This window comes from Tachyglossus aculeatus, chromosome 16, assembly GCF_015852505.1.
Source record: "Tachyglossus aculeatus isolate mTacAcu1 chromosome 16, mTacAcu1.pri, whole genome shotgun sequence".
NCBI lineage: Eukaryota > Metazoa > Chordata > Mammalia > Monotremata > Tachyglossidae > Tachyglossus > Tachyglossus aculeatus.
In genome coordinates, this window is record NC_052081.1 from 42,210,609 (window position 1) to 42,232,366 (window position 21,758).

At 50.4% G+C, this 21,758-nt stretch overlaps 1 protein-coding gene and 1 non-coding gene across 2 annotated transcripts in view; both read right to left on the reverse strand.

Moving 5' to 3' along the window:
- Positions 1–2,194: 2,194 nt before the first annotated feature.
- The window catches only part of TFAP2E (transcription factor AP-2 epsilon), a 39,451-nt gene continuing 19,887 nt past the window's right edge, over positions 2,195–21,758 (reverse strand). Inside the window, 4 exon segments of the mRNA XM_038758432.1 lie at positions 2,195–2,483; positions 3,295–3,436; positions 3,556–3,674; positions 5,469–5,697. Coding sequence (XP_038614360.1) covers positions 2,195–2,483; positions 3,295–3,436; positions 3,556–3,674; positions 5,469–5,697 — 779 coding nt within the window.
- On the reverse strand, positions 8,836–8,973 carry LOC119938931. Its single transcript, XR_005454617.1, has one exon. It is a non-coding gene; the product is annotated as a small nucleolar RNA SNORA7 (small nucleolar RNA).

Here is a 21,758-nt window from a genome sequence, read left to right on the forward strand (position 1 = left end):
CAATCGTATTTATTGAGCGCTTACTGTGTGCAGAGCACTGGACTAAGCGCTTGGGAAGTACAAGTTGGCAACATCTAGAGACGGTCCCTACCCAACAGCGGGCTCACAGTCTAGAAGACTGTTGGATATGAAGAGGGAGGGCGTTCCAAGCCGGGGCAAGACGTGGGCAAGAGGTTGGCTGCAAGGTAGACAAGATGGAGGAGAAGCAGCGTGGCTCAGTGGAAAGAGCATGGGCTTCGGAGTCAGAGATCATGGGTTCAAATCCTGCCTCTGCCAACTGTCAGCTGTGTGACTTTGGACAAGTCACTTAGCTTCTCTGTGCCTCAGTTACCTCATCCATAAAATGGGGATTAAAGCTGTGAGCGCCCCCGGGACAACCTGATCACCTTGTAACCTCCACAGTGCTTAGAACAGTGCTTTACACATAGCACGGAGCAAATACCATCATCATTATTATCATTATCATGGTGAGTAGGTGGGTGTTAGAGGAACAAAGCGTGTGGGCTGGGTTGTAGTAGGAGAGCAGTGAGGTTAGGTAGGAGGGGGGCAAGATGATTGAGTGCTTTAAAATCGATGCAGAGGTGGCTGGGCAACCACTGGGAGGTTCTTGAGGAATGGGGAAACATGGCCTGAACGTTTTTGTAGAAAAATGATCCGGGCAGCAGAGTGAAGTATGGACTTGGGTCCGGGAGAGACAGGAGGCAAGGAGATCAGTAAGGAAGCTGTTACAGTAATCAAGGCAGGATAGGATAGTATATCTCAGCTCCATCCCTGACCCTGTTTAAAAGGAGCCTTGAAGTTTTCTTTCTTGAAGTCTTCTAGCACAGAAGAGGCCCTTTTACATGATAAATGAGGGGAGGGCCAACCTGCACAGAAACAGGGGGATGGACGGACTAGCCAGCCCTCCATGGTGCATGTCAAAGGGAGTGAGGATTCAATTACCCAACCATTTCAGACCCTAAGCCCCTTGGTGCCCCGACCCTTGTAAACACATTACAGAAACTCTCATGCCCATTCACATACACAAACACACAAACACACACACATACACACAAAGCCAGAGCCTCAGGACACACAGACACCTCACTGTACTTCTCTGTATCCCACACCCCTGCCCCAGGGAACCCCCAGCAGCCACTGGTGTCTCTGGAGAGCGCCTCTCCCCTCCTTTTCCAGGCTGAAGAAGGACAGGGAGGGTCAGTCATCAACTAAAAAGGTTTTATTCAGATAATGAGAATGACACAGGGGCGGGGACAGGAGGGGTTACATCTATCGCAGAGTCAAGAGAAACAACAGCAAAGTACAAAATCCTGGAATCGTCTCTATCAGTCACACGCTCTTCCGTCCGCACACTAGGAGGACTGACCAACTCATGTGGGTGGGAACAACGGAAGGGAACGAACAAATAAAAAGGGGCACCCCGACTCAGTTCGATATAAATAACTTGCACTGGACGTTTTTAAACTTTCTGATTTAATTACACATAAATAAATATATACAGATGCAGACCGGGCCTGGCCTCTAATATTGTTCCTTGTGCTTCTTCGATTCGCTCTGCTCCCATGGCGGGGCGTGAAGAGGGGGCTGGGGATGGGGGAGGGTGAGAATCCGCTCCCACCCCCTGGGGATTCTGAGAGAAGGGGAGACGAAGCGCGCTCCCACTCTCTTTTGGTCAGAATCTGTAAACCGGGGTCTCTTCACCCATGAGGGCTCCCTCCACCTCCAGATGACCCAAATTCGGGCTGGGGGTCAGGGGTCATCCAAGGCCAGGCAATCCCGCCTCAGTTTAAAGCTGCCCGGGCCTCCCCTTCCTGCCTTTCTCATGGTGTTTGGCCCCACCTTCGGAATCCACCACTTCCGACCATGGAGAGGGAGACGCGGGAGCCGGGAAATTGCACGTGCGACGCAGGACGCCTGGGTCCGTCCGCCCCCTCCGAGGACAACTGAGCCACTCCAAGGGGAGAGCAAGGCCGAGCCCGTTTCAGGAGGTCGCAGCCTCAGAGTTCCTTTCCCGCTCAAGGCCTTAAAGCCACTAAATGGCCTCTTCCAGCCAGCCCGTGCCTGGGGCAGCGGACAATCGTGGCGCCCCGTGAGCTGGGAAGGGGGTCTCTTCCTTGCTTTCCCAGCCCTGCAGCGGGAGCCACCCCCTCCCCGCAGCCGGAGGTCGGTGTGGGGGGCGCAGGGCCAGGCAGGGCTATTTCCGGTGCTTCACGTCCTTGTCTGAGGCTTTGGAGTCCCCAGCCACGTGGCCATTGCCCGTGCTGTTGAGGAACATTTTGTCGAGGCCCTTGAGCGACTCAACCAGGTAGTTCTGGAAGGCCGTGAGGGCGGCACAGATGGCGGGGCCGCCGAAGCCGTGGGTGATGAGGCTGAAGTGAGTCAGGCAGCTCTGGACGCCGGGCTCCAGGATGAGCGATGGGCGGCTGTTACCCAGTGGGGAGCGGTCCTGGGCCATCAGGTCAGCAAACTCCTTGCAGATTTGCCTGAGGGGAGAGCAGAGGCCCGGGGAGGCGCGGGAGAGGTCAGCAAGGGAGTCGTGGGGTGGCCGCTGATGGCATTCGGACATACTGGATGCCCCCTGTCAACCTCCCCCCAACACTGGACCGGCTGAAATAATCATTTTTCTTATGGTATTTTTTTTAGTGCCAGTGCCAGGCACTGTACTAAGCACTGGGGTAGATACAAGATAATCTGTGTGGACATACGCTGTGTCCACTTGGGGTCACAGCCTTAATTCCCACTTGACAGATGAGGTGATTGAGGCCCAGAAAAGTTGAATGACTTGCCCAAGGTCACACAGCAGACAGATGGCGGTGCCGGGATTTCCAGAGCCCAGGTCCTTCTGATTCCCAGGCCTGTGCTCTGTTCACTAGGCCATGTCACTTCACTAATTGTGGTATCGGATTGAACGCAGTCCCTGTCCCACACTGGGCTCACTCTTCAAGGGTGAGGGAGAACAGGTTTTTTATCCCCATTTTATAGGTGAGGTAACTGAAGGACATTAGGCGGCTTCCCCAAAATCACACAGCAGGCAGGTGGCAGAGCTGGGATGAGATCCCCGGACCATGCTCTATCCACTATCATACCGCTTCTGGTGCTGAAAATTAGGCAAGAGGCCACTGGAGGAAGGCGTCACCAGTGTGTTTGCTTGGGATTGATAGGACCCTCAGAACCTAGGGTGGGGGCCTCAGCCAAGGGTTTAGCAATGTGCCTCCGCGTGACTGTAAGCAGGGGCGGGTCTCTGCATGCTGGAGAACACACGTGTGTCAGGCGTGGCCCCAGCAGCACACTCACTTGGTGGCCAGGAGCATGTTCTTGCGGCTGTGCAGCTCCCCCGGTTCCGAGTGCTGGCGACACAGGTACTCGGCCGCGGCCTTGGCGGGAAACTCCGTCTCGCAGACGTAGCCGAAATCCCGGGCCAGGTGCACGGCTTCCCCTGAGAGGCGTAGGTTTGGTTGGGTCAGCAGGGTCCCACCTCCTTTCTCCCAACCCGGCGATCCCCTACCCTCCTGCTCTTCCCCCCATCCCGGCTTCCTCAGCTGGGGCCTCACCCACCCTCCACCAGCGAGGTTAGCAGCGTCACGTTGGCAGCCTTGCGGCGGCCCGCCGGCAGGTTCAGCCCGATCTTCTCCAGCCGCTCCCGTAGGCAGCGCCCGCCGTTCTTGGACTTCGCCCTGGACGGGGGGCGGGGGGAGGGACAGAGGGACCGAGGGAGAGGCGTTGGGTGAGAGGACCCTGGAAGTCCCTCACCCACACCCTCCTCTCTGGGGGCTGGAGGGGGCAGGCCGGCCCTGCCATTGGAGGTGGGAGGGGGGCTAGAAAGGGCCCAAGAGGGAGGGGGATCCCCGTCCTAGGAAGCAATGGCCTCCAGGTCCAAGATGGTGGCCTGAGGGGATGGGGTTGATGAGGTGAAAGCTGGGAATAGGCTTCTTGAGGGGAGGGTGTGGCCCTCTGCCCTCCGTGCACCCTAACTGGGCTGGGGTTGGGGACCTGCACTAGCCAGTGGGGGGAGGATGAAGCCCCAGGAGAGAGGCACCTGAGCCCCCATTTTGCCCTGAAGAGCCACAGACCAAATCTTCAAAAGCCCTCTGGCCCAACCCCACTTCCTCTCTCCACCCGACTCCCAGCCTGAGTCCAGCGGCCTGGCTCCATCTCCCCAAAGGGCGGGAAGTGGTTCCACCTGGGACGGGCCCTACCAGACTCCTTCCCCCTCCCCACCCCCCCCCCCACTCCCACTCTCAACTCCCCTCAGCTCCTGGGCTCCCAGCCCCTCGTCTCCCACAGCACCCTAACATTTCTGCCAACACAGAGCTGCCGCCCAATGTCCTGCTAGCTCTGCTCCCCAGTGTGCGTGCAGGCACGCGTGCGTGCACACACACACACACACATACATGGCCATCCCCCATATCTAGAGGCGTCGCCTCCCATCTCTCCTAGGACCTTTCCCGGCAGCCCTGACTGACCCTTTTGACCCATTTTTCCATGGCATGTCCTCCACTGCCACGTCTCCGACTCCGCACCAAGCACAGCCGGCCCAGACCTGTGCCGAGAGCTCCCAGCATCCCGTGGGAACACGGGGCAGGCAGGGGGCAGGCCGGGGCCTGCCCAGGGACCAGAAAGCGGGCAATAATAATGGCATTTATTAAGCGCTTACTATGTGCAAAGCACTGTTCTAAGTGCGGGTAGGCCCACGCCCTCGCCCACCACCCAGCCATGTGGCATCACGCCTAAGGAAGTCCTGTATCGGAACTGGGCGGGTGGGATTGGGGGACTTTCTAGATTGGGCAACAGAATGCCAACTAGCCCAAGGGTTTATAAAGGAGAGATTACTATTCTAGGCCTAGATTGGCCTACAGAATTTCTGCCTGGGGCCAAGAGCTGAAACATGCTCAGCAGCCTCCAAAAGTGCTCCTCTCAGGGCCCTAGGGAGCACTGAGCACCAGGAGAGAGAAGGGTAGGGAGTGGAGGGAAAGGAAGAAAATGACCAGAAGACCCCCAGAAATGCCCCTCGGTCTCAGGACTCTGATACTGCAGGAGAAATCTCTGACTGGTTCTACAGGACTGACCCAGCTCCCCCTACTCTGAGAAATATCATCCCCACCCTCCCCTCCAGTACTTCTACACAGTGAAGGCCAACAAGTCACTTTTTGCAAGCAGCAGTGGTTTAGGGGGAGTTTCTGGGGAGGCCCCAAAAGAAGGAATGGGAAACAGAGGGAAGAGGAGCAGCTGCTAGGAGGGAGGAGCGATTCTTGTGCATTTGATGTTAAATGACAAAATAATGAGAGGTGGAACAGTATGCAGATAGGCATCCATCATATTGGACCGGAGCATTTTGAAAACAGAGCGGGGACGGAACTGACACCGGCCAGGAGTGGGGTTCAAGGAGACAGGGATGAAAGAGGACCTGGAGGAGGGGGAAGGAGTGAGAGCAGATGAAGAGAGGCAGGGAAGGCGAGGAGAGGGCTTACCTTCGGAGGACACCCCCCAGAAGCGAGGCGTTGAGGCATTCAGGCGGCGAGAGCCTCCGCTGGACCTCGCCCACCGTGACCTTGTACTTGGAGGTGGAGCTCAGTAAAGAGAGGCGGCCGGGCACGGAGCAGAAGACTTCGTTGGGGTTGGTGACACCTCCGATCAAGCTGTCTTTGTTCATGGCCAGGGCCGAGATGGCACCACCATTGGCCTTGGAAGGGAGGGGCACTGCCAGGGGAGGGAGGGAGGAAGAGAGGGAAGGGAAGAGGAGAGACAGAGGATGCTCTGTGGGTGACAGCAAACTCTCTTAGACACTCTGTCCTCTACCCAGCCCTTAGGCACAACCCCCCAGTCAATCCCCACCACCACCTCATCACGTACAGATTTTCTAAAGAGATCTTCAAATAGCTTCATGGGCTACCTCACTGGCCTGGAATTAGGAAGAGGCGGAGAGTAATCTCCATTTTACAGATGGGAATGCTGAGCCCCAGAGAAGCTAAATGACTTGTCCAAGATCACAAGGTACTTTGAGGGTGAATCAGGAGGTGAATCTGGGCCTCCTGGTTGTTTTTTTCAGCCCTGCCCAGCTCCTCTTTCCAGTTATCCTTATCAGGATCCCCCGGGCCTGGAATGCCCTCCCTCTGCCCATCGGCCAAGCTAGCTCTCTTCCTCCCTTCAAGGCCCTGCTGAGAGCTCACCTCCTCCAGGAGGCCTTCCCAGACTGAGCCCCTTCTTTCCTCTCCCCCTCGTCCCCCTCTCCATCCCCCCGTCTTACCTCCTTCCCTTCCCCACAGCACCTGTATATATGTATATATGGTTGTACATATTTATTACTCTATTTATTTATTTATTTATTTATTTTGCTTGTACATTTCTATCCTACTTATTTTATTTTGTTGGTATGTTTGGTTCTGTTCTCTGTCTCCCCCTTTTAGACTGTGAGCCCACTGTTGGGTAGGGACTGTCTCTGTGTGATGCCAATTTGTACTTCCCAAGCGCTTAGTACAGTGCTCTGCACATAGTAAGCGCTCAATAAATACGATTGATTGATTGATTGATTGATCAGAAGGAATCTGGTCTTCCTTACCTGGTGCCCACCCCTGGCAATTGGAGTTTACCAAGTTCCCAATCTCCACCTCTGCAACAGGGGAGGGGGCAATAAGAGAGAAAAAAACAGCAAATGCTGTGCTGTGTTTCCCTATCAAAGGAAACAACCTGGAATCAGGAGGTTCCAGGCTTAGTTGGACTGCTGTGGGTCCTTAGGGCAGGCCCTACCCTTCTCTGGGCCCAGAAAACAACTTGGATGAAATAGGCAGCAGGCTGAATGTCAGGAGAGACACACTGAGGTGTGGGCAGGTGTAAGGCTGCAGACAGTTTGGTGGTGAGGTCAGGGGGCAGGCACGTAGGGGAGAGGGGATCCTAGCTGCTTCTGCCAGCCTAAGGCCTTTTTGGGGAGCATGGTTAGGATTTCAGTAGGGAGGGGGAAGAGTTTGCGGTGACAGCGGCCCAATGTTTCCACACCCAATAGTGGAAGCAGCATTTCTCCAGAGCCCCTTCTCAAGTCTATGTCCACTCACAATAAGAATAGTATTGGTGGTATTTCATAAACACTTCATCATGTGTCAAGCCCTGGAGTAGATACAAGATCTTAAAATCGGTCCTGTCCCACCTGGGGCTCGCAATCGAAGAGGGAGAATGGGCATTTAACCCCCATTTTACAGGTGAGGGAACTGAGGCACAAAGAAATGACTTGCCCAAGGTGACACAGCAGGCAAGTGACAGAGTTGGGACTAGAACCCGAGCCTTCAGACCCCAGGTCCCATGATCCATCCTCTAGGCTATGCTGCCTCCAGCATCATGAATCTTATCGACTCTTTGGCCGCTACTTGGATTTAGGTATCTATTTATGCCCATCCTCAGCACTTCTGCCTAGATGCATATTTTGCTCAAATATTAAATTTAATTCTGATTCCACTGCTTCTGAGTACATATGTGTATATCTATATATATATATATATATACGTATATATCATCATCATCATCATCAATCGTATTTATTGAGCGCTTACTATGTGCAGAGCACTGTACTACGCGCTTGGGAAGTACAAATTGGCAACATATAGAGACAGTCCCTACCCAACAGTGGGCTCACAGTCTAAAAGAGGGAGACAGAGAACAAAACCAAACATACTAACAAAATAAAATAAATAGAATAGCTATGTACAAGTAAAATAAATACATAAATAAAGAGTAATAAAGATGTATACGTATGTCTACCCCACTGGAATGGAGCACCTTGAAAATAGTCAATCAATCAATCAATCAATCATATTTATTGAGCGCTTACTGTGTGCAAAGCACTGTACTAAGCTCTTGGGAAGTACAAGTTGGCAACATATAGAGACAGTCCCTACCCAACAGTGGGCTCACAGTCTTAAAGGGGGAGACAGAGAACAAAACCAAACATACTGTGCTTCTGTTGTATTTTCCCAACACAGTACAGTGCATCGCACTCAGTGTTCAAAAAATACACTTACTCAACTAATATTACTAGCTGAAAGGCTGTGATTTATGTTGTTTAACTCAATCGAGGGCAACAACCTCAAGTGCTGTGTGTCCTTAGGGAAGGCCCTACCCTCCTCTGGACCTGAATAACAACTTTAATGACATAGGCAGGGGATGGAAGTCAGGACAGTCACACTTGGCTCCTCTCTCGCCCTCAGAGAGCACAGCTTTCCCTGCCCACCAAGTGGCTGCTCAAAATGTAGCAGTTCAGGAAAGAGTGGAAAGGGACTCGAGGGCAAGAAGAGGAGGGGAGAAGAAAAAGAGCACTGCTTCTCCCTGCTGTTTCCCTTGCCCCACTTCTTTCCTTCTCTGGTCCCAAGGCGACCATGATACGGTTAATTCTTTGCTGGAGCTGCATTCTGCCCCTCCTCCTCCCTCACCTTTGGGCTCATTTGGGGTGAGTTGAGATCTTGGAGGAGGGTTGGAGAGGCAGAGACTGGGGACCAGGAGTTGTTCTTGTCTCTTGGGATGGACTGTGTCCTGGCCAAGGGGCTCGTTTCCCCTCTGCCTGGACAGTTGGTACATTCCTAATAATAATAATGGTACTTGCTAAGTGGTTACTATGTGCCAAGCACTGGGGTCTTTCTTACACTGTCGAGATATCTCCGACCCATAGCGACTTCAGAGATACATCTCTTCCAGAACGCCCCATCTCCACCTGCAAACATTCCGGTAGTGTATCCATCGAGTTTTCTTGGTAAAAATCAGGAAGTGGTTTGCTATTTTCTTCTGTACAGTAAACTTGAGTCTCCACCCTCGACTCTCGCCCATGCTGCAGCCGCCCAGCACAGGTGAGTTGTGACCTGTAGCAGATTGCCTTCCACTCACTAGCCACTGCCCAAACTAGGAATGGAATGGGTATGCCTCTGCTTGACTCTCCCTCTTGTAGCCAAGACTGGTAGAGTACTGGAAACTCTCCAGGTGCAATCCCAAGAGGAGAAGCGCTGAGGTAGATGCAAGTTAATAATCTGTTAAATGCTTACTGTGTGCCTAGCAGTGGAGTGGATACACAATTCTTGTCATTCATTCATTCAATCATATTTATTGAGCGCTTACTGTGTGCAGAGCACTGTACTAAGCGCTTGGGAAGTACAAGTTGGCAACATATAGAGACAGTCCCTACCCAACAGCGGGCTCAAAGTGTAGAAGGGGGAGACAGACAACAGAACAAAACACATTAACAAAATAAAATAAATAGAATAGTAAATATGTACAAGTAAAATAGAGTAATAAATATGTACAATCATATATACAGGTGCTGTGGGGGTGGGGGGAGGAAGTAAGGCGGGGAGAACGTTGTCCCATGTAGTGCTCATACGCTTAATCCCCATTTTACAGGTGAGGGAACTGAGGTCAAGAGAAGTGAAGTGACTTGCCCAAGGTAACACAGCAGACAAGGGGTGGATCTGGGATTAGAACCCAGGACCTTCTCACTCCCAGCCTGTGCTCTATGTTTCATGCTGCCAATCACATCCCCCTGCCCATTAATAGGATTTAGTCGGGGCTGAGTAGGAGAGATTGAGCTCTACTTTCCCCACCCCACCTTATTCTCACTTTTGTTTCCCAGCTGGTGGGCAGGAAAAGTGATCCACTGAATTGGGCTTGACTTATTTGACTTCCTAAATCACCTCTTACAAAACCTCGAAGTCCAGAGGTTCTTCCTGATATATAATAATATTAAATAACTGCCCAGCACAGAACTAAATGTTGGGGTAGATACATGATAATCAGCTTAGACACAGTCCTATCCCACCCAGGACTCATGCTCTAAGTGGGAGGAAGAACAGTTATTGAATCTCCATTTTCCAGGTGAGGAAACTGAGGCACAGCAGGCAAGTGGCAGAGTCAGGATTAGAACTTCAGTCTAGCCTCAGTCCCTCCTACTGTAGCTTCAGCAAACTGCTTCTCCTTCTGGTGCTCATCCTGTTACCCCTTCAGGCACTTGAAGGACCCTTTCAGCAGCCTCCCACGCCCTCATCCTTCCCTTCTGGCACAGAGCAGCAATTATGTATCATCATCATCATCATCATCAATCGTATTTATTGAGCGCTTACTATGTGCAGAGCACTGTACTAAGCGCTTGGGAAGTACAAATTGGCAACATATAGAGACAGTCCCTACCCAACAGTGGGCTCACAGTCTAAAAGGGGGAGACAGAGAACAAAACCAAACATACTAACAAAATAAAATAAATAGAATAGATATGTACAAATAAAATAAATAGAGTAAAAAAAATATGTACAAACATATATACATATATACAGGTGCTGTGGGGAAGGGAAGGAGGTAAGATGGGGGGGATGGAGAGGGGGACGAGGGGGAGAGGAAGGAAGGGGCTCAGTCTGTATATGTGTTCTCCCACAGCACATATGTACATACCCAGATTGATTTATTTGTATTCATGTCTGTCTCCCCCTCTAGACTGCAAGTTCGTTGTGGGCAGGGAACGTGCCTACCAACTCTAATATTGTACCCTCCCAAGTGCTTAGTATAGTGCTCCGCACACAGTAAGTGCTCAATAAATACGACTGATTGCTTGGTACACTCTTTCTCCCCGGAGTTGTTCACCTTGAGGGCAAAGACCATGTCCACTAATTATGCTGGGCTCTCCCAAGAGCTTAGAATAGTGTCCTGTATGAGCAAACAGTCAGTGGTATTTATTTAGCGGGCAAAGCCCAGTACTAAGTACTTGGGAGAGCATCACTCTGCATCTCCCCCAGCACTTGGCACATAGTAAACACTTAAGTACCATCATTATGGTATAGCAGAGTTGGTAGACACTTTGCCTGCCCACAGTGAGCTTATGCTATTGATGATCAATCACTCTTACTTATTGAGTGCTTACCGTGTGCAGACACTAACTATACTGAGCGCTTGGGAGGATGACTGTCTTCCTTTCTACCTTTTTCCAGTGCCTCCATTCGAAAGCAGAACAGCTGACTAGCATGACCGCCCAGCCGTTCCCCGACCCCAGACCCACCGCCAACCCTGGGAAGCAGCGTGGCTCAATGGAAAGAGCCCGGGCTTTGGAGTCAGAGGTCATGGGTTCGAATCCCATCTCCGCCAATTGTCAGCTGTGTGACTTTGGGCAAGTCACTTCACTTCTCTGGGCCTCAGTTCCTTCATCTGTAAAATGGGGATGAAGACTGTGAGCCCCCCCGTGGGACAAACTGATCACCTTGTATCCTCCCCCAGTGCTTAGAATAGTGCTTTGCACATAGTAAGTGCTTAATAAATGCCACTAAAACAAACAAACAAAAAATAAACCCTGTGCTCAGCTGAGCACCTTCTCCTCCCCAGACCCAGCTGCCTCTCTTTCACTCCAAGCCTCTGGTCCATCACTCCCTTCCTTCCTCTCTCCTCCTCCCTCTCTCTTTTTCTTTCTTTCTCCCATTCTCTCTCTCTCCATTTCCCTCTCCCTCCCTTTCTGTTTCTCTCTCTCCCACTCTTCGTCCCTCTCTTTTTCTTTCTCTCTCTCCCCCACTCTTTCTCTCTCTTTTTCTTTCTCCCTCCCTCCTACAGCGCCTCTCATCACCTCGGGATCTGCGAGCTGATTATTCACCGGAGCTCGGAGGCGGCAGGTCTCGCTCCCGGGGAGCAGACGGGTCTAGGAGGAGCTGGGCAGCAACTTGGGGGATGGGGTAGCCCAAAATTGGGGACCCCCACCCCAAGAGTCGGAGCGATGGAGGGAGAAGATGATTAAGTAGGAACTGTCTCTATATGTTGCCGCAAACTTATACTTCCCAAGAGCTTAGTACAGTGCTCTGCACACAGTAAGCGCTCAATAAATACGATTGATTAGGTTAGGGACCCAGGATCCTAGGCAGTAGGGGTCTGGAGCAGCCCTGAGAAGGGGCTGGGATTGAGGGAATCACGTGGCCCGGGAGTCTACACCGCCCCTGGGCAGTTGGGTCCTTGGGAACCAGCGTAGACGCCCTGGAAGCCTGAAAGGGTAGGAGGAGGAGCACCAGAAGACGATGCAGCAAGAGGGATTGAGGTTAGACTGAGGGACAGGTTCTAATCCCGCCTCTGCTACAAGCGCATGTACTCCAGGTTGTTGGAGGGGGATGACTACCGGGCTCAGGCTGGGGTATAACCAAATCAATCGTATTTATTGAGTGCTTACTGTGTGCACAGCACTGGACTAAGCGCTTGGGAAGTACAAGTTGGCAACATGTAGAGACGGTCCCTACCCAACAGTGGGCTCACAGTCTAGAACCATTCACAATCTCCCAAGTATCCATTTTGGCGTCACTGATAGGCGTAATTCAGACTGCCTATTTTTAGACCTCTATTATCTGGATGCTTTGCGTGTGTAAACTCGTGCTTTGTCAGAACCATCTCAGTGCAGTGTCTTGGCACATAGTAAGCGCTCAACAAATACCATCGTTATTATTATTTTTACACAAGATAAGGTTCTCCCTCATCATCCTCAACAATACCCCCTGGCTAAAGCCAGGTCTACGCAGCACGAGAAAACTCTCTGGGTAATTCAGGAAAAAACCTTGCTTTGGTTTCAGATGCGGCTAAAAAAAAATCCGCATCTGAATTCTGTAGATTTTTCCAGGGGGAAAGTCAGTTCCCCCTCGGCGAAGACCCTGGGGCCAGACTAAGCCCTGCAAGTCCCCACAGTTTGGGAGCCAGAACTCTTGGATCTTTTCGCCTTCTCTGCCTTCAGCTCGCCCTGGGTGGCCCAAGACGGGCCATGGTGCCGGGCCTCAGTCTTTCCCATCCGCGAAATGGGGCTGCCCCCCACGGCGGCCTGGAATGGGGATTTAATGAGCAGGTGCATTTAACTCCGGGGAGGCGAGGGGTGCAAAACCGGGCCCGGCACCCTATATTTTCCGCCAAATAATCTAATCTCAGATCCTAGGGTGCTGCAGAGGTGGAGCAGGCCTCCGTTCACAACAACAGATTGGAAGGCCTCCCGGGCCCTTCCCCTGCCTTAAAAAACAGCCGGAAGAGAGGCCTTGGTTGGAAAAACGATTCTCCACTCTCGGGGAGATCCCGTTTGATCTCCCCTCAACCCATTCCCCCCTAACCATCAGTATCAGGAATCTTTTTTTCCTCCCGGCAACCCATTCCCCCCCTAACCATCAGTATCATCAGGAATCTTATCAACCGTTCCGCAGCCTCTTGCATTTACACATTTATTTATGCTCATCCCAGCACCCACGTATCCATGTAGGGTCAACCAAGCATTGTATTTTATTTATTCAGTTTCCACTGCTTGTGACTCTTTCCGTCTGGCTCCCTTACTGGAGTGCAAATTCCTGGTGAGCAGGAAACATGTCTTGTGTTTCTGTTGTACTTAATAATTGTGTTATTTAAGTGCTGGGCACAGTAATAATAATAATGGTATTTAAGCACTTACTATGTACCAAGCACTGTTCTAACCATGTCTTGTGTTTCTGTTGTACTTAATAATTGTGTTAAGTGCAAAATGCTGTAATAATAATAATAATGGTATTTATGTTCTCTGTCTCCCCCTTTTAGACTGTGAGCCCACTGTTGGGTAGGGACTGTCTCTATATGTTGCCAACTTGTACTTCCCAAGCGCTTAGTACAGTGCTCTGCACACAGTAAGTGCTCAATAAATACGATTGATTGATTGATTAATTTAAGCACTTACTATGTACCAAGCACTGTTCTAAGCACTTGGATAGATACAAGGTTATCACGTTGGATGCTCTACTAAGCACTGGGATAGATACAAGATCAACAGATCCCACATGGGGCTCACAAGCAAAGTAGGTGGGAGATCAGGAATTGAATGCCCACTTTGCAGATGAGGGGACTGAGGTACCGAGAAGTCAAGTAACTTGCCCAAGGTCTCACAGCAGACCCGTGGTGGAGGCAGCGTGGCTCAGTGGAAAGAGCACGGGCTTTGGAGATAGAGGTCATGGGTTCAAATCCCAGCTCCGCCAATTGTTAGCTGTGTGACTTTGGGCAAGTCACTTCCCTTCTCTGTGCCTCAGCTACCTCATCTGTAAAATGGGGATTAAGACTGTGAGCCCCCCCATGGGACAACCTGATCACCTTGTAACCTTCCCAGTGCTTAGAACAGTGCTTTGCACATACTAAGTGCTTAATAAATGCCATTATTATTATTATTATTATTATTATTATTATTATTATTACCCAGGTCCTCTGAATCCCAGGCCCGTGTTCTTTCCAATAGGTTGCTCTCCTTTTTTTTCCCACTAGGCCACACTACTTCCCAAGGATTTTACTCTCACAGTGCACCGTGCTCTGGAGGCACTCGATAATAAAGAAGTAGCGTGGCCCAGTGGCTAGAGCACGAGTATGGGAGTCAGAACTGGATTCTAATCCCAGCTCCACCATTTGTCTGCTGTGTGAACTTGGACAAGTCATTCCACTCCTCCGTGCCTCATTTCCCTCATCTGTAAAATGGGGATTAAGGCTGTGGCCCCCATGTGGGACAGGGATTGTGTCCAACCTGATTAGTTTGCATCTACCCCAGCACTTAATATGGTGCCTGGCACATTGCAAGCTTTTAATATATACCATAAAAAAAATTCCACCACTGCTATGTAGTGGATAGAGCTTGGGAATCAGAAGATCATGGGTTCTGTTCCCGTTCTGCCACTTGTCTGTACTAAGCGCTTAGTACAGTGCTCTGCAGACAGTAAGCGCTCAATAAATACGATTGATTGTTGTGTGGCCTTGAGCAAGTCATTTTGCTTCTCTGTGCTTCAGTTCCCATGTGTACAATGGGGATTAAGACTGTGAGCCTCATGCAAGAGAGGGACTGTGTCCAACCTGATTTGCTTGCCTCCACCCCAGCACTTAGTACAGTGCCTGGCACATAGTAAGCGCTTAACAAATACCACAATTTTTTACTACTGTTCTCACCTGCCTGGGTCCCCAGGGAGCATTCCGTTGGGCTGCCTGCCTGCCTGCCCCGGAGGGGAGGTATTCAGGTATTTGCTTTATCTCTGAGGGTGCAGGGTGGAGAGGGGCCTGGTGTCACGGGGTCCTGGGGGTTCTGGGAGAAGAGGCCTGGGAGGCTTTTTCATGTGCAAATCCCTATCTCCCAAGTCATCTGCTCCCTGGACCGGTCAGATTCCTATGGGTCCAGACAGCTCCTGACCAGGTCCGTCCTGGACAGAGGGACAGGGAAGACTGAGAAAACACACATTCAAGTCAAATTTCTATCAGGAGCAGAGAATGAATAAATACCTGTATATAACCAGCTCCCCAAATCACGCACAAACTGAGGCCATGCACTTATGCCCCAAAACACACTCGTATGTGTACTCGTGCCCCTATTCACTAACCAAAGTACAGCCTACATACACCTTCAGATTCCCATGCTCATCATAGTCCACATACACACAACACATGTGGAAACACTAAAGTGGTCACGTCCTCCCCTAGGATCAGCTCTCCACCAGTGAAATAGAAAATGAAGACACCTCCTCTAGACTGTAAGCTCACTGTGGGCAGTGAATGTGTCTACATAGTCTGTTATATTGCACTCACCCAAGTGCTTAGTACAGTGCTAAGCACTCAGTAAATAGCATTGATTGAATTATCCAAATAATGTTCAAACATATGTTCATTCAATCAAAATTATATATACAAACACAACAGCACCACCATATACACACATATGCCCAATCCAGTTCCTCACCAGCACCATGGGAAGCAGTGTGGCCTAAAGGATACAGCACAAGCCTGGGAGTCAGAAGGACCTGGGTTCTAATCCTGACTCTGCCACTTGTCTGGTATGTGACCTTGGGCCAGCCACTTGACTTCTCTGGGCCTCAGTTACCTCATCTGTAAAATGAGAAGACTGTGAGCCCCATGTGGGGCCTTGACTGTGTCCAACCTGATTACTTTGTAACCCCAGTGCTTAGTACAGTGCCTGGCACATAGCAAGTGCTTAACGAACACCATTAAAAGTAAGCATACAACAGAGAATTGTGGCCATTTTCCAGTTCACTTAATCCAAACTCCTTTCATCTGAATTGCACAGCAGGTGTTTTTTTTTTGGTCTGAATTATCCAGCTAATTCCCTCACCTCTCTGACTCACTCTGATGTTGTTCCCCAAGAAACTGAGAAGGTTCAAGTGGATTTTCACCAATTTGGGGGCCACAGGTAAGAATCTGTACAGTCTAAATTGTCTGGATCAGAAAGACTTTGGGGTCAATATGCATCCAGTTCCCCTATAACGCGGGTATGGGATCTTTGCAAAACCTTACGTTAAGAAAAATTTGTGCCATCCTAATAATTAATAGTAATTGCAGTATTTATTAAGCACTTGCTATGTGTGCTTCTACGTACTGGGGTAGATACTGAATAATCAGATTGGATGCAGTTTCTGTCCCACAAAGCCCTCACAATTTAAGCTTGTCGTAGGCAGGTAACATCTACTAACTCTGTTATATTGTATTCTCCCAAGCGCTTATTCCACTGCTCTGCACATAGTAAGCACTCAATAGATACCCATTGATTGACTGATTAGGAAAGGAGAATAGGTATATTATCACCATTGAAATTGAGGCCCAGAGAAGTTAAGTGACTTGCCCAAGGTCACACAGCAGGCCAGTGGTTGAGCTGGGACTAGAATTCAGGTCTCCTGATTTTGAGGCCCAATCTCTTTCCTTTGGAGCACATCACCTCTCCTCATGATCACCTGTTCTGACATCACACACATGCAGTTTCTTCTGATAAAGTGGCTCGTCATTTGAGAGAATATTCGCAAATTCCCTCTTCGCATTCCAGCCAAATTGTCTATGAAAAACATGTGTTCAGGTGCTCTGCCCCTTTCCAGGCACTGCCCTGACACCCCTTTCTGCGGAAACTTCACTTTGCATCCTATAATTTGATCCTTTAGTTCAAACTGAAGAAGAAACAGCATATCCTAGTGGAAAGAGTACAGGCCTGGGAGTTAGCAGACCCGGGTTCTAATTCCACGTCTGTCGCTTGCCTGCCGTTCATTCATTCAATCGTATTTATTGAGCACTTACTGTGTGCAGAGCACTGTACTAAGCACTTGGGAAGTACAAGTTGGCAACATATAGAGACGGTCCCTACCCAACAACGGGCTCATGACCTTGGGTAAGACTCAATAAGGAGCAGAACAATGCAACCTATTCTCACTCTCTGGGTGCTTTATTAAGTATCAGAGGTAGTTCTATAGAGCCCCCCTAGACTGTAAACTCCCTCTAGACTGTAAACTCACTTTGGACAGGGGACATGCCTGCCAACTCTGTTATATTGTTCTTTCCTAAACTCTTAGCATAGCACTGGGTACATAGTAAGTACTCAATAAATACTATTGATTGATTGACTGAGGAAGAGGGCAGACCCCCAGAGAATCCCTGCTTTCCAAGGGCAGGACCCAGACCATTGACTTTGGTTTAATCATAAGCAGAAAGCGCTCTTTACCTCCCCTCCCTCCTCCCCCTTCCTCAATTCCCCTTCCCCAGTCCCCATTTAGCGCGTTTATTTTGAGGAGGGAGGGGGGCCGGGGGCAGAGTCTCTAATTAACTCGAGTTACGGGGAAAACAGCTCTCTCAGGTGTTCCGGGCGGTAATTTTCCTCTAAACGATTAAACCAAAACCTTTCATGTCGAGCCAGGTTAACGCAATTTCTTTCTTGCTCTTAAATCTTTGTCCAATTACTCCCTGCTCCGTTCGCTCTCCTCTCTCCCTCCCCCCGGCAGACTGCTCCTTTTCATAACTAGCATGTACGCTCAGTATTAATTCATAAAATGCCTAAGTATTTACAGTGTAAGGGTATTAGGAGTAGGAAAAAAACGCTCAGAATGGGGAGAGGGAGTAAGAAGGCAGGGAAAAGAAGGGGGGAGGCGGAGTTAGGAATGCCCTATTTATCCGAGTAGAAGGTAATATTTTGGGGAGCAAAAGGCAAAGTCTATTTGCTCCCATTATACATCCACATACACCCCACCCCCTCCCTCTCTCCCCCCGACCCCAAGAAATGCGGACCGATTTCTAATTCAGGATAACTGAGGCCTCCATTTTCTATATTCTTCAGGTCAAAGTGTCTTGGAGATATTCTTAATTGCTGGAGGTGGATGTTTATCCCAACAAAACACTTTACTTTCCCTGTGAGGGCGCAGATCTCCACTTCGGCTACCCAAAACTGAAAACATGCACAGATAGATATAGTATATTTAGGACCACTTGTGGATTATTTATATCATTGGCCCACAGATTCACTTTGGCCTGAAGTAGGGCATTATTTCAGGTCATTGCGGGCCCCAAATGAAGGGGATAATTTGGATGTGTAGACACTCCAGCACACAGATGGACCATCTGCCCCACAGCCCCGTCAGCGTTTCGGATTGATTTGCTTCAAATTGTCTCCGGTTCTCGCTTGGCCCTGGAAGCCGGGGCCCGGGGTCCTCAGTTCTGTCTGCCCCATCCGATCAGCTGCAGGGCCGTTCTGTGCTCTCCTCAGTTCCAGGATGGACGGATGGACAGACAGATGAACGGAACCGCAGATGACAACAAAGCCTCTTGTGTGTCCAGCCCGCCCGGTCGTTAATTAGTTAAAACGAGATTTAAGGGACTGGATTTGGGGTGTGGGGCGGGGTGCAGAGCGTTGGGTGGAAGCCCTAGGGCGGAGATTAGGCCCGGAATAAAAATAAAATGAAATAAAAATGAAACCCGGCTCTTCAGCCCATAGGACACAAACATGCAGTGGGGACTGGGGGCCAGGGGAAGGAGGGGGAGGCTATATTTTACGTATGCAAATGGAGTTCTTTGTGGGGAAGGGGGATCAAGACCAGACCACTGGGCCAGATCCATATCACAGCCGGGGAATGTGTATAAGGGTGATTGTGTGGGAGTGTGTGTGTGTTTGTGGGATTGCTAGGGTAGTATTGTTTACATATGTGTGCCTGGCCAACTAAGAGTGCAATAGCACACACGTGCAAATAGGGCAGGAGCTGAAGGCCGAGGAAAGGTTCCCTGCTGTTTTGTGTTTTTTTTTCCTTAAATAGTATTTGTTAAGCACTTACTATGTGCTAGGCAATGTACTAAGCATGGGTGCAGATTCAAGCTAATCAGGTTGGACACAGTCCTTGACCCACATTGTTAATCCCCATTTTACAAATGAGGTAATTGAGGTCCAGAGGAGTCAAGTGGCTTGCCCAGGGTCACACAGCAGACAAGTGGAAGCACTGGGATTAGAACCCAGGTCCTTCTGACTCCCGGATCCGGGCTCTATCCACCAGGGCACGTTGCTTCCCTCCAAATAGTTTCTGCTCCGCACAGCCTACAGTCTCCACGCTTCCTCTCCAGCTCCATATGAGCCTTCTCCACCTCTAGACTGTAAGCTCCGTGTGGGCAGCCAATGTGTCTTTTTATTATTATATTGTACTCTCCCAAGGGCTTAGTACGGTGCTCGGCACACTGAAGGCACTCGACAAATACAACTGACTGACCGCCTGACTCGGCCCGGATCTACACCGGCAAAGCCAAGTGGCAAATCGAGTCGATTATTTGATTGACGCGGGCCTTGTACCCCAGTTATCTGGCTTCAGTGGGAGCCAAGAACCGAGGACTCCATGGGCAGGTCCCCAAGCCTGGTCCCCTGGGGGCATTTCGCTCGTCTAATTCTGTTTATTGTTCTGTTGTGCACTCCCGAGCGCTTAGTACAATGCTTTGCACGCAGTAGGCGCTCAATAAATACGACTGAATGAAAGTGGGCGGTGGGCAAAGCCTGGGCCCGATTTGGGGATGCTGACGGGGGACGCTCTGCCCCCTGCTGGATTCCCCGGGAACTCCGGGCCCCCGAGCGAGGACCAGCACACGTTCCCCGGAGAATCAATCAATCAATCAATCAATCGTATTTATTGAGCGCTTACTGTGTGCAGAGCCCTGTACTAAGCGCTTGGGAAGTACAAGTTGGCAACATATAGAGACGGTCCCTACCCAACAGTGGGCTCACAGTCTAGAAGGGGGAGAACAAAACCAAACATACTAACAAAATAAAATAAATAGAATAGATATGTACAAGTAAAATAAATAAATAAATAGAGTAATAAATATGTACAAACATATATACATATATACAGGTGCTGTGGGGAAGGGAAGGAGGTAAGATGGGGGGATGGAGAGGTGGGAGAGGAAGGAAGGGGCTCAGTCTGGGAAGGCCTCCTGGAGGAGGTGAGCTCTCAGGAGGGCCTTGAAGGGAGGAGAAGCCCCCAGCCCACGCCTCCCCACCCTGATCCCTTCCCTTCCCCCTCCCCCCCACCCTCCCGTGAGCTGCCAGGCCCGCGGGGCTCTGGCTCGCCTCTCTCGGCCACAGGAATCCCGGGAGGCCCACTCTGCTCATTTGCACGTCACCCAGCACGCTCCGCTTGCCAGCTCCCCGCGGGGTGGGAGCAGGAGTGGGGGGCGACCGCAGCCCCCCAACTGGTCGTGCACACCGACTTCTAAAGCCAAACTTACCCGGGGCCCCCAATACTCGGGTAAGGGGCTGGGATAACACCTGCAAATCAGCCACAGAATAAGCTTTGACCTCAATTTTCTATCCGAAAATAACCCACGTTTGCCTGAAACCAGTATGTACTGGGGGTCCTGAATGATCTGGCTGATACGCTAGTGTAGACCAGCTCCAATCAATCAATCAATCGTATTTGTTGGGCCCTTACTTTGTGCAGAGCACTGTACTAAGCATTCAATTGTATTTATTGAGCACTTACTGTGTGCAGAGCACTGTACTAAGCGCTTGATAATAATGATGATGCCACTTAGCTGTGTGACTTTGGGCAAGTCACTTCACTTCTCTGGGCCTCAGTTCCCTCATCTGTAAAATGGGGATGAAGATTGTGAGCCCCACATGGGACAACCTGATCACCTTGTATCCTCCCCCAGCGCTTAGAACAGTGCTTTGCACATAGTAAGCGCTTAATAAATGCCATTATTATTGTTATTATTTGTTAAGCGCTTACTATGTGCAAAGCACTGTTCTAAGCTCTGGGGGGATAAAAGGTGATCAGGTTGTCCCACATGGGGCTCACAGTGTTAATCCCCATTTTACAGATGAGGGAACAGGCACAGAGAAGTTAAGTGACTTGCCCAAAGTCACACAGCTGACAAGTGGAGTGGGATTCGAATCCATGACCTCTGACTCCAAAGCCCGTGCTCTTTCCACTGAGCCACGCTACTTCTCTGCTTAGGAGAATACGATACAACAAAATTAGCAGGCACATTCCCTGCCCATAACAAGCTTCCAGAGACCTGTTTACTCCCCGTTCTCCCTGGGCAAAGGGGAGCAGGGAAAATTGAGTTTACCAGCTGGACAACCAAAGGAACAAAAGTCAACTTTGGTCTTTGAAGTCTAGGGACATCCAGATAATAGGATTTAATCCCCACTTTACAGTTGAAGGAACTGAGGCACAGAGAAGTTAAGTGTCCTGCCCAAGGTCACACAGCAAGCAACTGGCTGAACCAGCATTAGAACCCAGGTCCTCTGACTCCCAGGCTCCAGCTCTTTCCACTAGGCTCATAAATAGCTCCACAGCTCAGCTCAGCTCCACAACCTCAGCCCCCGCCCCTGTCTCAGGAGAGCCTCTAATGAGGGTCCCTCCGTCGGGGTGGGGAGCCAACTCTCTCTCCATTCCAAACCTTATTGAAGGGACATCTCCTCCAAGAGGCCTTCCCTAAGCCCTCCTTTCCTTTTATCCCATTCCCTTCCACGTCACCCTGACTTGCTCCCTTTA